We start from the raw sequence: 16,790 nt of genomic DNA on the forward strand, positions 1-16,790 counted from the left end.
TTTTTATTTATATACATATATATATATATATATATATATATACATATATATATGTATATAAATAAAAAATTTTTTTTTTTTTTTAGTTTGTAAACCTAAATAGAACAATAAACATGAAGTAAATGAAAAATGAATAAAACTGTGACACTTTTTATTAGGTGTCTTTTAAAAATTATGTACTTGAATTAAATGTATCATTTGATACATTGTATTTGTTGTGTACTTGCATCTAAAGTACTTGCAAGTAATTACATCTGTAATTGACCCTAAATCTACCCCTAAACCTTGCAACTGAGGTCTCCCAACCTCAGTTGCAACATATGTTTTGCAGAACAACACACACACGCACAATAAGTACATCATATCAAATGCATAATTTTTTTAATCCAAGTACATAGTAGTTAAATACACCTAATAAAAATATATATATATTTTCCCCCAAATTCTGTGTTTCTGCAATCTACGTTTTTACTTCATTATCAAAAGGGTGTGTAATCAAAAGAATGAATAAAACTTTAATCAAGTCAAAATATGTTTCCGCAAAACATTGCGGTTATTTTTGGTCAAATAGAACACTTCACATCAGAGCTTTACTGTATGAAAACATTGATGAAAAAATATGTGACTATTCAGCTCTTTCAGATTCAGGTTTTGCCAATGTTTAATTCAAAGATCTTGATTGTTTTAGATGTAAATAAATCTGGAAATGTTCTGTTGGTTCCTCAATTGATCCCTTCACAAATAACAAAAATAAAATAGAAACATTTCCATGAAATGAACTAAACTGAAACTAACAATCTGTTGCTGAAACTAAACTAACATTTGAAGTCAATTTGAAAATAGTATTAAAATAAAAATGAATGTGGAAAAGCTATAAACCCTTACTAAGGATCTAGCTGACAGACAAAAGTGCTAAGTTGTTTTCAGAATTTTTATTTTTTCCGCAAAAACCGAAATGACATCCAAGGTTAACGTTGGTGCATTACTGACTTATTTTGAAGCAGTGTCTACATGTTCATTTTACCCATGACGTGACTTTTTCCTGACATTTTCTGTCTTCCTGTCCCCTTCACAGTGCCCTTAAAGACAGCCGCTTTCCCCCCATGACAAGGGACGAGCTGCCCCGCCTCTTCTGCTCAGTGTCTCTGCTCACCAACTTTGAGGATGTTGGTGATTACCTAGACTGGGAGGTAAGAGCTCAAGAGCTGCTGCTATCAATTATTAATACACGAGTTCTCTGGAAATGATCAATTATTCACATACAAAACAAACTAAAAGTCTCCGGTTTTGCTCTCAATAACACAAAGTAATAAACTTCTGACCCGAACCACATTTAACTTATCCGATTGTTTTGAAAAAAAAAAAAAATGAGACGTTTACTTTGTCGAAAGAAAATGTGAATGATGTTTTCCCGTACAGAATTCTTCACCACGATGCTACAGTGTTCTGTGTGGTTGCTAGGGAATTATGAGTAGTTGCTAGGTGGTTACTGACCCAAGTGGGGATGTAAAAAGTACCGGTACTTCTGTGCCAAGACGATGCTACATGACCAGTCATTGTGACATGTCATTTACCCACTCAAGTGAGGCAGTGGTTCCCAAACTTTTTCAGTCAAGCCCCCTTTACTGATTGAAGCAAATTCTGTTACAGTTTACTGTGATAAATGTTAGTAAGGGTGTTGTTGATTTGTAGATGTGTAAAGTCTTGTAAGTGATGCTGGTGAAGAGCAGGTGTTTTCTCTTTCACTTGTCAGAGCTGTTCAGAAGTCAGTGCTGTAGCCGTTTGAAATGGTTGAATTGCTCCATAGCACTTTAAAATTGAAAATTCTCATGAAGAATTGAAATGGGTCGCATAAGATTTGTCGTCTGCGCAACGATATTGAGAGAAGCCCGGTTTGATTGTGCATGTGATCCGATCTGCGCTATCCTGTCACCGGAGCTCACATATCGAGGGAAGCCTGGTTGACATGCGTCGCGTGCTCCAGAGATATGGTAGGATAGAACAGAGCACGTCTTGTGTGTGATTCTCAGTGGATCGCACAACTCTCACACGAAACCAGACTTTAAGCACCCTGCGCTCATCCACATTCCAGATGAGAAGCATATTTAGCGCTAATAAAACAGCAAAAGCAAGATGAATTTGAATATCATATAATTTGCTTCGGTGGCCGCCGAAACATTTTCAATGAAGGAAAAACGCTGTTCTCAGAAAAGCTGAGGATTTAACAGTGGATGTAATACTTTACAATGTACAACAAAAAAACAAACTGGCATAGCAGCCATCTCTCTTCACTGAGAGTCTGTACTCTACACAGGGGTGCATTAACACATGGGCTTATACGGGCTGAAGCCCAGGGGCCTACAACTCCCATGGGGCCCAGCGGGAGGAGCGCGTTTAAACGCTTTCAACGGGAAATATACCAATCAATTGCACAACTGACACTCAATTGGCAATCAAATCCCTCCGTGTCCCTGCGCCTCCCCTGCAGTGCCCGCCTCACACTTTGGGAACCACTGCTCTAAAGTATCGGCACTACAGAGCAACATGCTTTTTTTGGAGAATTTTTTCAAATGTATTACTCTAAACATCACATCACATTGATATTCAGGGGCATTTTTTTAACATTTTTGAGTGCATCTTTTTTTCTAACCAGCCTAATCATTCATGTGTCAAATGTCAATTTAATCAGTTCATTAATAGAAATTCTCAAGAATGAGATTTATTACCTATTAGCTTAAGAATTTAATCAATGCATATTTTATAACTAGGACAATAATAGAATTTTAACAATTATATCAGATGTTACAAATAAAATACTGAAATTCATTACAATTTGAATTTCAAAGGTGTTTCATAAAATTTTTTCCATTCTCCGACGATAACCCCTTTTTTTTTTTTTTTTTTTTAAACAATGGAGGTTCATGTGTAATTTGTCAACAAGAATTTTATAAAATTAAGGAGCATTAATAAACATTAAACTGCTATACTAACTCTTATGCTATAGCTGTTAACACAATCATGACCACAAACAAAATTATTAGCAAATGTGCTAACTAGTCATAAATAAAAATAAAAAAAACCAACTATTGACGGTTTACCTCATATTTGTTGCAGGCACTAAACTGTTAGCGTGAGTCACATCATGGAAAACGAGCGTTGTGTGGACAAGTTTCACAAAAGTGGGAACTGATGTAGTGCAGTGCAGTATTTGCAAGGTAATGCCAATAATGCAGAGAATGTCAAGGATGTGAGCTCAGAGTCAGAATCTTCATCTGGCATTGCAAAAATGAAAATGGCCAAGCGATAACGGCCATCAATTGCATTTTTTTGTCGTTGTTTTGGCGATAAATACTACTCAAACACGCTTAGCCGACCTGCAGATCTAGAGATATATGACAAAGATCACTGCATGGACCTGGACCAGAACCCTCTCCAGTGGTGAAAGATGAATGAGAGTCTATATCCTAATCTCTCAGGCATATGGCTGTCTCTTCCACATCTGTTCCAACCGAGAGAATGTTTTCTGCAGCAGGTGTTTTTTTTGTTTTTGTTTTTTGGCAGATTCTCATATGAATAAAAAATATTGTGTCTCAGTGGAAAACAAGCTGGCATTTGAAACGCATATTTTTTTTCTTCTTTTTTTTCTTTTTTTCATATATAAAGGCATATTCATTTATTATCGTGGTATTTTGAAATGCTGACGTTCGGCCTATCGTCTAAAAGAAAGGTAGGGTACCATTTGTAATTGCATTTTTGGTAGGATTGTTCTAATAAAGTTGATATTTCATATATTTTATGTAATTTTATTTCTGTATTTAGATTTTTTTAAGTGTAAGTTTAAATGCCCTGTAGTTGAAATTGCCCTTGGAATTCATTTATGAAATAGAGGTAGGCTAAATTTGCAGCTCATTAAATTACATTAGCAGTTTTAGCTGACTTTTTTGGCTATTAGTTCATGTCTGTTTGCTTTGAGGCCATCCTTATGCAAGTGTACTCAGTTAAGCTGTGATGATTCAGGCCGCACACACACACAAAGTATGTGTGTGATTGCTATAACACTCGCTGTCCTTAATGACCCAGAGCAGCACAGACACAAATATGTCCTGAGTGAGGAGTGAGGACATCTGAATACACCACATGTGTCTTTTGTGTGTGTGTGTGTGTGTGTGTGTGTAAGGGCTGGGCAATATAAATATATATAGCTTGATATTTTTCAGGCTTTTGATGTATTTGCTCTTATATTGCTTGTTTTCTATTGCAGAATCTATCATTTCAAACATTGTTGACATGTTGATTCTAAATGTTTAGTGTAATATATAAATACAGTAAAAAAATGACTAGAAACACTAGAAGAACAATTCTGAATCATTTACAGTTGAAGTAATATTAGCAAACTATAGTTTTGGTAAGTCGTTTAGGACATCTGCTTTGTGCATGACACGAGTCATTTTTCCAACAATTGTTTACAGACAGATGGTTTCATTTTTAATTGACTATATCACAATTCCAGTGGGTCAGAAGTTTACATACACTAAGTTAACTGTGCCTTTAAGTAGCTTGGAAAATTCCAGAAAATGATGTCAAGAATTAGCTTTTGATAGGAAGTGTAATGAATTAGAGGTGTACCTGTGGCTGTATTTTAAGGTCTACTTTCAAAGCCCCTTTGCTTGACATCATGGGAAAATCAAAAGAAATCAGCCAAGACCTTAGAAAAAAAATTGTGGACCTCCACAAGTCTGGTTCATCCTTGGGGCAATTTTCAAATGCCTGAAGGTACCATGTTCATCTGTACAAACAATAGTACACAAGTATAAACACCATGGGACCACGCTGTCATCATACTGCTCAGGAAGGAGACGCATTCTGTCTCTTGAGATGAGCATAGTTTGGTGCGAAAAGTGCAAATCGATCTAAGAACAACAGCAAAGGACCTTGTGAAGATGCTGGAGGAAACAGGTAGACAGGTATCTATATCCACAGTAAAACGAGTCCTATATCGACATAACCTGAAAGGCTGCTCAGCAAGAAAGAAACTACTGCTCCAAAACTGCCATAAAAAAGCCAGACTACAGTTTGCAAGTGCACATGGGGACAAAGATCTTATTTTTGGAGAAATGTCCTCTGGTCTAATGAAACAAAAATTGAACTGTTTGGCCATAATGACCATCGTTATGTTTGTAGGAAAAAGGGTGAGGCTTGCAAGCCGAAGAACACCATCCCAACCGTGTAGCATGGGGGTGGCAGCATCATGTTGTGGGGGTGCTTTACTGCAGGAGAGACTGGTGCACATCACAAAATAGATGGCATCATGAGGAAGGAAAATGATGTGGATATTGAAGCAACATCCCAAGACATCAGCCAGGAAGTTAAAGCTTGGTCGCAAATGGGTCTTCCAAATAGACAATGACCCCAAGCATACCTCCAGAGTTGTGGTAAAATGGCTTAAGGCAACAAAGTCAAGGTATTGGAGTGGCCATAACACAGCCCTGACCTCAATCCAATAGAGAATTTGTGGGCAGAACTGAAAAAGCATGTGCGAGCAAGGAGGCCTACAAACCTGACTCAGTTACAAAAGTTCTGTCTGGAGGAATGAGCCAAAATTCCAGCAATTTATTGTGAGATGCTTGTGAAAGGCTACCCAAAACATTTGACCCAAGTTAAACAATTTAAAGGCAATGCTACCAAATACTAACAAAGTGTATGTAAACTTCTGACCCACTGGGAATGTGATGAAATAAATCATTCTCTCTCCTATTATTCTGACATTTCACATTCTTAAAATAAAGTAGTGATCTTAACTTAAGACAGGGAATGTTTTCTACGATTAAATTTCAGGAATTGTGAAAAACTGAGTTTAAATGTATTTGGCTAAGGTGTATATAAACTTCTGACTTCAACTGTACATGCACCAATACAAAAACACAGCAATATTTACTATTTAAATGTAATATATGAAACTATGTATAAATGTATTACAAAAATTTTAATTGATAAAAAATGCCATGCAGGGACTTTTTGAATGTTTTCGAGTGACAGTATGAACTGATGAATGAAAATTAATTTAATTTACCAACTCCTAACACAATTTTTGCCACCAGCATTTAAATCAGAGATGCAATTAAAACATCTGCCTTAACACTTGTATACCTGTGAAAAATGAGACCTGGAAGGATCATAAAACTAGTCTAACGTCACACTCTTTAGGAAATTTCTTGTCCAAATAAAAATTGCAGTAAACTCATTGCAACATTCACAATGTTACTTAATTACTGTGGGTTTCAAAATCTGAGTCTGTATAAATCTAAAAATGACATATAAACTTGATAAAAACTTAATTACACTTGTAAATAAAGTGTAAAAGATTTAAAACAAATAAACGTTGACATTAAATAAGAAATATTAAAGATTCTGCTCAAGTCACTAAACAATTAAGCAAATTCTTTCCTTTTTACAAAAGTTCAGATTTCCTTGCTGTGAATATCGTGAATATGGCTGTCAATAAATTAGATTTCTTTGCCTATTAGTTAACTGAATTGCAATTAATCACACATCGAGATTTGCTATGTAAGGCCCCCCCAAATAAACATAATATCAAAATAATTATAAATTATAATTACAAATTCTAAATACCATAGCTGAACTATTGTAATTAAGTAAAACCATGGTTAATTTTCGTAAAGGATCGATAAAGCTAAAACCAAAACCAAAAAATTATTTTGAGGGAACGCAAAACTTTTTCAGAAAATAAATTCCATGCCTGTCTTGGAATGGGCTCCATAGTATGAGAAGGCATGATTAATTGTGTTAATTTGAACGCATTACATTTATGTAATTAATCACACTTAATGTAATCAATATATCACCCAGCACTAGTGTGTGTGTGTATATGTGTAATCGAGCGTAGATGGAACAGTTCCTGAGCTGTTTTTCCAGGTACCCTGCTGAGTTCACTTCCTTTGTCTCTATTCACTTTGTCCTCTGTTTCTTTCCCCATTTCCCATTCATTTTAAAACTCTTTGTATGGATCATGCAGGTAGCAGTCTCTAATCCTCTTGCTACATCTTTTCCGCATTCTTTTCCCATCTGCTCACAAAGATATCTTTTGTTTACATCCTGCAGATGAGATCAAAAGTGTTGCTGTTGTGTAGCTCCGCTGCCGTTCCATGTGCTTTCCTCCCTTTTGTTAACAGTGACCCAGTTCGGAGACAGACTGTTTACACACCACAAACCTAGAGGCAAAGTACTGAAGTGAAATGCACCTCTGCTATAGGAATTCCTCATTAGCTGTGCTTTCTAAGGCAAATATCATGATTAAAATTGCTTATATTTAGGGTTAGAGATTTGAACAAGCCCCTTACTATATTTAACTTATTGAAATGGTGCATCACTTGTCCCACTCTGTTTGTGTTACAGACATAAATGATGCCATAACACATGCAGCTTGTTGAGATGTGCGATATTAATTTTCTAAGCGATTCCACTTACAATTTTCACCTGGCAGAAAATACAATTGGTGCAAAATCTCAGACTTGCATTGAAGGAGGGACCGGAGCCATATCTAAAGACCAGAATATCATAGACTTTGGGGTAGACTCTTTTGACTTGGGCCATGCAACCACCAAGAACACCTTGACATTGTGGTTCCAATGAATTTACAGTGCGAAACACAGCCTGACCAGTGTAGTCTGATTCCTGAATGAATGACTGTTATGAGCTGTTTGTGATTCAAAAGCATAGAGAGTGACCTGTATATTCCAACTCCCCAGCAAATGACTCTTATGAGCTGGTTCTTTTTAGTGAATCAAAGTCATACAGCACTACCAGTGTATTCCGATTCCTGAACAAATGACTCTCATGAGCCTGTTCTTTTAGTGAATCAAAAATACATAGCACTTCCAGTGAAGTCTGATTCTTGATCAAATGACTCTCATGAGCCTGTTCTTTTAGTGAATCAAAAATACACAGCACTACCAGTGCAGTCCGATTCCCGAATGAATGAGTCTTATGAGTCTGTTCTTTGAGTGAATCAAAAACATACAGCACTACTTGTGTAGTCTTATTCTCAAACAAATGACTTTTATGAGCCTGTTCTTTTAGTGAATCAAAAACATACAGGACCACCAGTGTAGTCCGATTCCTGAAGAAATGACTCTTATGAGCCGGTTTCTTTTAGTGCAGTGGTTCCCAATCCTGTTCCTAGAGGCCCCCCAACACTGCACATTTTGTATATCTCCCTTATCTGACACACCCAATTCAGGTCTTGGAGTCTCCACTAATGAGCGGATGAATTGAATCAAGTGTGTTTGATGAGGGAGATATCCAAAATTTGTAGTGTTGGGGGGCCTCCAGGAACAGGGTTGGGAATCACTGTTTTAGTGAATCGAAAACATTTACACTTCAGTAAGATTCGTTACTGAATTAATCTTACTGACACGCAAGTAATGATATTAGTCATGTCCAACTCGAAATAAAATAAAAACTGTTACTGTGTTATGTACTGTAATGTTGTACTTAAAGCTTGTGAGATTCAATAAAGCCGTGCAGTTGCTGACTGGTTGTTCAAATGACAATGTGTATTTAAAGATACACATGAGTTTTGTTGTAATCAGTAATCAATTTAATAATAGAATAGGCCTAACCAATAGTACTCTCAACAGGCTGTTCTTGTGATTATGACGTTAGTGTTAGCACAGAGCTGACAGTATTTGTCAGTTATGTGACGATCAAATATGAAAGACAGTTTTCTAAATGTGTCTCTCTCTCATATTCCTAGGTGGGTGTTCATGGAATTAGGATAGAATTTTTTAATGAAAAAGGATCAAAGCGCACCGCCACCTACCTGCCAGAGGTTGCAAAGGAGCAAGGTGAGAAATATTACATTTTGCCTGATTAATGATTTCTGTCTTCAATATGCAGAATAGTTAAAAAGGTAAAAGTAAATCAATTTGAAAGACCATGTGATTGAATGTGTTGTGTTTGGTGTTCTCTCACAGGATGGGACCACATTCAGACCATAGATTCCTTACTTCGAAAGGGAGGTTATAAAGCTCCCATCACAAATGACTTCAGGAAGACTATTAAATTGACCAGGTGAGACAGTTGCCCTCTTTTAGACCCCGTTTACACCTGGTATTAAGATGCGTTTCGGGTGATCCGATCACATGTGGTCAGGCGAGACACATGGCTGTTTATACCTAGTAGCTTGAATGCGTCTCCTGTGACCACTTGTGTTCGGATTTCGAGGGGAGGGTCTCTGTTTCATGACGACATACATCAATCACTATATCAGTGTGTTACTGCATGATAATAAACCACAAAAAAGTAATAAAAGACAAAGAAAACTCCCAGATGCAGTTGAAATTTAATCTAAGCAAAAATGCAACATTTCGAGCAGAATTATCTGTTGTTTTAGTGGACTACATGTATTAACTGAGCTTCAGATGTGTGAGCTTGTCATCTGTGCCGCTGCATGTTGATATTAGACACACTGAAGAAGATCTGTAAAGTTCTTGTGCTTGTGTAGACATTAGACCTCATTTATTTCTTTTATATCCTTTAAGACACTGAATTCAGAATTGAGTATATTTTCATTGGATGCCACAGTAATGACATAGAAGTTTCAGCACCATGCTAAGAGACATAAGAGAAGCTGACATTTTGGAAAGAGAGGACGGTAAACTGGAAATTTTGCCTCTGCTCATGTTTAACATGACATCTCGCCATTATGACGACCTGAATGTGTTTTACTGTAGATTTGAAAAGCCCAGTCTCACACCCCACACCTGCTCTGACCTTCACTTCACACAAACATCAACACCTCCTACAACCACCCTCCTCCCCCCTCCTGCTACTCAACCTGCACTTAAGATCTGTGAAGAGGATGTGTGTTGGGTCTTCTGGAAACAAAAGACAAGGAAAGCACAGGGCCCAGACAGTGTTTCTCCCACTTGTCTAAAATCCTGTGCTGACCAGCTGGCCCCCATCTTCACACAGATCTTCAACAGATCACTGGAGCAGTGTGAAGTTTCCTGCTGCTTCAAATGCTCCACCATAATTCCTGTCCCAAAAAAACCCAAAATCACAGGACTTAATGACTACAGACCCATCGCTCTGATGTCTGTGGTCATTAAGTCATTTGAGAGACTGGTGTTGGCCCACCTGAAGAACATCACTGGACCCTTTCTGGATCCCCTTAAATTTGCTTATCAAGCAAACAGGTCTGTGGATGATGCAGTCAACATGGGATTGCATCATATCCTGCAACATCTGTACAGACCAGGGACATATTTTTGGATCCTTTTTGTGGCTTCATTTCAGCTTTCATCACCATCCCAGCTATTCTTTGGACTAAATTAAACCAACTCTCTTTTCCCACCTCTATCTGTCTGTGGGTCACCAGCTTTCTGACAGATAGGCAGCAGTTAGTGAGACTGGGGAAATTCACTTCTAGCACCTGTACAATCAGCACTGGTTCCCCCCAGGGATGTGTACTCTACCCACTACTCGTCTCCCTGTACACAAACGACTACACTGCCAAGGACCCCTCTGTCAAGCTCGTGAAGTTTGCATACGACACCACTGTCATCGGCCTCATCCAGCATGCTGATGAGTCTGCATACAGAAGGGAGGTTGAACAGCTGGCTGTTTATGTACAGTCAGAACAACCTAGCGATGAACACGCTTAAAACAGTGGAGATGATTGTGGAGTCATTCAGGTTCCTGGGCTCTACCATCTCACAGGACCTGAAGTGGGAGACTCACATTGACTCCATTGTGAAAAAGGCTCAACAGAGATTGTACTTCCTTTGCCAGTTGAGGAAGTTCAACCTACCACAGGCGCTGCTGTTACAGTTCTACTCAGCAGTCATTGAGTCTGTCCTCTGCACTTCAGTAACTGTCTGGTTTGGTTCAGCTATGAAATCAGACATTAGAAGACTACAAAGGGTAGTTTGGACTGCTGAGCAGATTATTGGTTGACCCCTGCCCTCCCTTCAAGAACTGTATACTTCCAGAGTGAGGAAAAGGGCTAGAAAAATCACTCTGAACCCCACTCACCCTGCCTACTACCTTTTTGAACTGTTGCCTTCTGGCCGGCGCTTCAGAGCACTGAGCACCAGAACCGTCAGGCACAAGAACAGTTTTTTTCCCTCAGACTATCCATCTCATGAACAGTTTAAACTTCCCCATTGAGCAATAATTATGTGCAATACACAGCTTAGTGTATTTATATTTATCCAACATAACCTTCCTCTTCTGCCATTACATTCCCTTGCACTGTCTTTATATAACAGATTTGTATGTAACAATGTGTGTGTGTATGTGTATATATATATATATATATATATATATATATATATATATACATAGTGTGGATATGTATATGTATATGTATATATATATATATACATATATGTATATATATATATATATATATATATATATATATATATATATATATATATATACATAGTGTGGATATGTATATGTATATATATATATATATATATATATATATATATATATATATATATATATATATATATATATATAATTTTTTTTGTCTTATTGTGCATTTCTAAATATACTAATATTTTCTATTCACTTTTTATTTTTGTTCTATTTTTTATTATATCTGTCTTGTTGTATTGTTTGTGCACTGGAAGCTTCTGTCACCAAGACAAATTCCTTGTATGTGTAAGCATACTTGGCAATAAAGCTCATACTGATTCTTATGCTGAACTCATAAGTAGCATAAGAGAACATAACCTACAGAGGTATTACTGTACTATTTACACATTTATGCATAATACTGTGTACAGACAATTTCACTCATTCACCATTCAATACTTAAATGCCACATGTGATTGAAGTTAGTCATGTCGCAATTCTAAAGACAAAAAAAAAAATACTTTAAATCCGATCTGGCAATTCAGACTGAAACACATTAAAAAAAGACAGATTTTAATACCAATGTGGTTTGTATTGTGATAAACCAAATGTATCACATTTTTTTTTGGTGCATTTATTTTTTTCTTTGCTTATGTTTTAATTTTTACTCTGATCAAAGCCTTAAAGTAATAGTTAGGCAAACCCAAAAATGAACATTTTGTCATTACTCACCCTCATGTTATTCCAACCTGACTTTTTTATTATTATTATTTATTTATTTATTGAGAAACAAAAGGAGAAATTTGGAGATTGTCCTGGTCGTTTTTTCCAAAATAAATGGTGACTGGAGAAGTCTCAAAAAGGATGCAAAACCAACATAAAAGTATTCCATAAAACTCGTGCTTTATATTCAAAGTCTTCTTAAGCCATATGACATCTCTTCATGTAATGAACAGACTGAAATTTAAGTCACTTGTTCACTGAAAATCTTGACATGCCCTAGCTCTACCGCACAAGAGAATGAAAGAAACTTGTTAACTGGCTTGTACGTAAATTTTGCGTTCATGCATAGGGCTGGGTATTGATACAGATTTCCCAATTCAATTAGATTCCGATTCACAAGCTCTCAAATCGATTCTGAATTCAGTTTGATTCAGTATTGAGTTTATTTCAGTTATAATGTCCCTTTTGCTTACATATAAATTATCTCCCAGCTAATGCTGTTAATTATACAGGGGACCTTTTAACTAGGTACACTATAAAATTATTTTATTACTTCATCATTTTGGCTTTTTAAAAATGAACAAATAAATGATCAATAAATATTATATTTCATAAATTATTTTTGTTACATGTTTATTGTTTACATTCATAATTTGTACTATTTATATTGATTTCTTGTTCACGTGCTAAAGCCGGTACTGTTTCTTTAACAAAAACGTCATTTCTGTAAACAGCACCTTTAAATGAGCACGTTAACTAGAGAGGACTTGAATGGCTTTACCTCATATGTGCGATGCATGATTAGAATCAAATGTTTTTTTTGTTGTTGTTTTTGATCAACAACTGACTGTAAAGAACATAAAGGGTATTAAAAGAGACGTTATTCAATGACAAATGGGTTGCGTGGATCTGGTCATCTCAATCACACTCATTACACGGAACAAGTTTTACTCGCAACACGCTGTGAAAGGATCTCGCTGCTGAACACTTCACGACTAAACTACACAATTACTGGTGAGTGAAATCACTCATTGAAATCACCAGTTGCCAAATACAATATATTGCCAAAAGTATACGCTCATCTGCCTTTAGACGCATATGAACTTGTGACATCCCATTCTTAATCCATAGGGTTTAATATGACGTCGGCCCACCCTTTGCCGCTATAACAGCTTCAACTCTTCTGGGAAGGCTTTCAACAAAGTTTAGGAGTGTGTTTATGGGAATTTTTGACCAGTCTTCCAGAAGCGCATTTGTGAGGTCAGACACTGATGTTGGACAAGAAGGCCTGGCTCGCAGTCTTCGCTCTAATTCATCCCAAAGGTGCTCTGTCGGGTTGAGGTCAGGACTCTGTGCAGGCCAGTCAAGTTCTTCCACACCAAACTCTCTCATCCATGTCTTTATGGACCTTGCTTTGTGTACTGGTGCGCAGTCATGTTTGAACAGGAAGGGGCCATCCCCAAACTGTTCCCACAAAGTTGGGAACATGGAATTGTCTAAAATCTCTTGGTTTGCTGAAGCATTCAGAGTTCCTTTCACTGGAACTAAGGGGCCAAGCCCAGCTCCTGAAAAACAACCCCACACCATAATCCCCCCTCCACCAAACTTCACAGTTGGCACAATGCAGTCAGACAAGTACCGTTCTCCTGGCAACCGCCAAACCCAGACTCGTCCATCAGATTGCCAGATGGAGAAGCGTGATTCATCACTCCAGAGAACGCGTCTCCACTGCTCTAGAGTCCAGTGGCGGCGTGCTTTACACCACTGCATCCGACGCTTTGCATTGCACTTGGTGATATATGGCTTGGATGCAGCTGCTCGACCATGGAAACCCATTCCTTGAAGCTCTCTACGCACTGTTCTTGAGCTAATCTGAAGGCCACGTGAACTTTGGAGGTCTGTAGCGATTGACTCTGCAGAAAGTTGGCGACCTCTGCGCACTATGCGCCTCAGCATCCGCTGACACCGCTCTGTCATTTTACGTGGCCTACCACTTCGTGGCTGAGTTGCTGTCATTCCCAATCGCTTCCACTTTGTTATAATACCACTGACAGTTGACTGTGGAATATTTAGTAGCGAGGAAATTTCACGACTGGACTTGTTGCACAGGTGGCATCCTATCACAGTATCACGCTAGAATTCACTGAGCTCCTGAGAGCGGCCCATTCTTTCACAAATGTTTGTAGAAGCAGTCTGCATGCCTAGGCGCTTCATTTTATACACCTGTGGCCATGGAAGTGATTGGAACACCTGAAATCAATTATTTGGATGGGTGAGCGAATACTTTTGGCAATATAGTGTATATTCACTTCAGTCACATAGCGTGAAATTTTGGTTGCAAATGCGAGTAGTTGTAGTAGTCATTGTAGTAGTGGATTGCACATTGAGTGAAAGGTCGATCTTGGGATTTATGAATCGAGATCGTTCAAATGAAGATTGCGATTAATCTGAAAAACAGTATTTTTTACCCACCCCTATTCATGCAAGAACTTGCATTATTTTGGGAGCACAGTGCTGTGCACAACAGAAGCATAACAGTGTTATAAAAATGATCAGAAACCAAACTGGTAATCACTGTAGAGATAATTTAATATATCTGACATGATCACATTTTCTGAATGTAGTTAGAACTCTGGCAGCTGAATCTGGCACTAAATGTAGTTTATGCAGACAGCATGGCATCCAGCCAAAAGTGCATTAATGTAATCAAGACTTGAAGGTATGAATTAATAAACTTACTCTGCATCATGAACAGAGAGAAGATTCAATAACTTTGCAATATTTCTTAGATCACTGGCAATATATTGAATATTTACAATATTATCGTGAAGATTTTGCTGATGATATAAAATTAAGGAATATTTTGAATATTGCAATGCTTTTGAACATGAAGTTTCGCTATCCGCAGGTATGACATGTTTCCCCGTTAAGACATGTTTCAATAGAGTTATCTTATTTAAACTTAAGTAAAATATGGAGCTGAAACAGTGACTAAAGCATTTAAATCTGAATTTTGTTCATTTGAATTCTAGACATGTGACATTTAACAAAAGTGTGCTTTAAGTCCATATATCAGTATGGCTGGGATTCATCCGTGTGCCGCAGGTAATCATTGCAGTGCGGAAAGATGGACAATACAGCACAATTGCGAGTGCGATATTGCTTTTATAAAAAGTTCAACAAACAAGTAAATAAGTAGGGAAAAACTAAGGACTGTTCCAAAAAAAACACTCTTGTGTGTGGAACTACTTAATCCACAGATCAGGATCTGCCATTGGTAGTTCCAAAGATGTGCCCAAGCCTCCTCCAATAATTTGAAAATGTCACTTTAGAACTAGTAACAGCAGCTTGGGCTGTTCCTTACAAGTTTAAAAACCTGCATCTGTCAAAGCACCCAAGCAGAGATGAAGTGCTGTAGTGTGGTAGTAATCCACTCCGATCGTGGAGTGATGTTGCCATACAGGCTATGGGAATAATCCTACAAGCATTTTACTCACGGTGAAGTGTTTTGTTATCGGAGAGAAAACATGGAGGACGGCAGTTTCATTCTTGTATATTTCTTGGGAACTCTTAATTTGACACCTACACAAAGCTCCTCCACCATGTTGAAAGTTTTCGTCTTCTCCGAACTCGGTAACTTATGTATCATGTAGGTCTGCACCTGTGGCGTTGTGTAGCAGTAATCCAAGCGATCATGGAGTGAGACACAATGTCGGATGACTTCAAAGAAACTCATGCACTGACTGACAACATAGTCTTTCTCTACATCAACTCAACTCGCTTATAACACAAAAAAGGTTTTTTGTCGCCACCTTCTGGTTCAGATCTTTAATGTCACAGAGATGAAAGTACACACATCTAGCAGCTTTACATATCTGCGCTGTTCTTACACTTAAGTTTAGAACGCCACAAACACAAGCTGAGTGATACAAACAGTAAAGCGTCCCACTGCTGATGGTCTGAGGTATCAGCAGTCTTGGAATGCCTCTCATCCAATCAGATTCGAGGACTGTTAAAGTAACATTAACCTATACAATGTTTCATGTTCAGATGTATTAGTATATTAAGAAATTAATATTAGCCAAGATTATTAGCTCGATTCGCCAAAATACTAAGAGCGCAACAGTCTTGTTCCGGAAGTAAAAATCCCATTAATTCCTTCCATAGACTAATTGATTTTCAGCCCTAACTTATAAAACATTAAAGACAGACTTACCATGAGCTCTGAGGTTGTTCATCAATGGTATATGCTTCAGTTGAAGCCATCGGCCTGCGTTATTTCAACTTTATTGATAAAAATCCCTCATGAAAGTCGGTAAGTACACAAACTTATATTTTTGTCAAATTTTCAAATTATTTTTTGCCTTAAAACAAAATCTGTAATGTTGTGATTCACCTCGGAACTGGTTGGTTTGGTTCATGCTTTACAACTCTTTAATGAAGGATTTTATGAAAAGACTTTGGAAGAAATTAATGGGGAAAATACTTCCGGAAGAGGGAAAAATGTACGCACATCCAATACTTCTACAACAGGTGCTGTATCAAGGCCTGACAAAGATCATTCTGATCGAAACGTTGCTGTTGTTTTTATATTAATAAAAGGGAATGGTTAAACAGCGTGCGGATCTACTTTAGTTTTATAAAAATTCTTCCAAAACCAAAATGGCTGAAAAAGTGGG

The 16,790-nt window shown here is 37.5% G+C and overlaps 1 protein-coding gene across 6 annotated transcripts in view; it reads left to right on the top strand.

Moving 5' to 3' along the window:
- LOC127430418 (nuclear protein AMMECR1-like) overlaps positions 1 to 16,790 on the top strand; it is an 80,066-nt gene that overhangs the window by 50,779 nt on the left and 12,497 nt on the right. For 2 of the 6 annotated variants that reach the window (XM_051680167.1, XM_051680170.1), the window contains 4 exons: positions 1,076 to 1,190; positions 8,774 to 8,864; positions 8,994 to 9,090; positions 9,753 to 11,306. In XM_051680167.1, the coding sequence (XP_051536127.1) occupies positions 1,076 to 1,190; positions 8,774 to 8,864; positions 8,994 to 9,090; positions 9,753 to 10,356 (907 nt within the window). In that variant the 3' untranslated portion in view covers positions 10,357 to 11,306. Of the gene's footprint in view, positions 1 to 1,075; positions 1,191 to 7,190; positions 7,299 to 8,773; positions 8,865 to 8,993; positions 9,091 to 9,752; positions 11,307 to 16,790 lie in introns of those variants that run through there. The other 4 variants (XM_051680169.1, XM_051680168.1, XM_051680171.1 and 1 more) reach the window with 3 other exon arrangements.

This window comes from Myxocyprinus asiaticus, chromosome 40 (assembly GCF_019703515.2).
Source record: "Myxocyprinus asiaticus isolate MX2 ecotype Aquarium Trade chromosome 40, UBuf_Myxa_2, whole genome shotgun sequence".
In the NCBI taxonomy this organism is placed as follows: Eukaryota; Metazoa; Chordata; class Actinopteri; order Cypriniformes; family Catostomidae; genus Myxocyprinus; species Myxocyprinus asiaticus.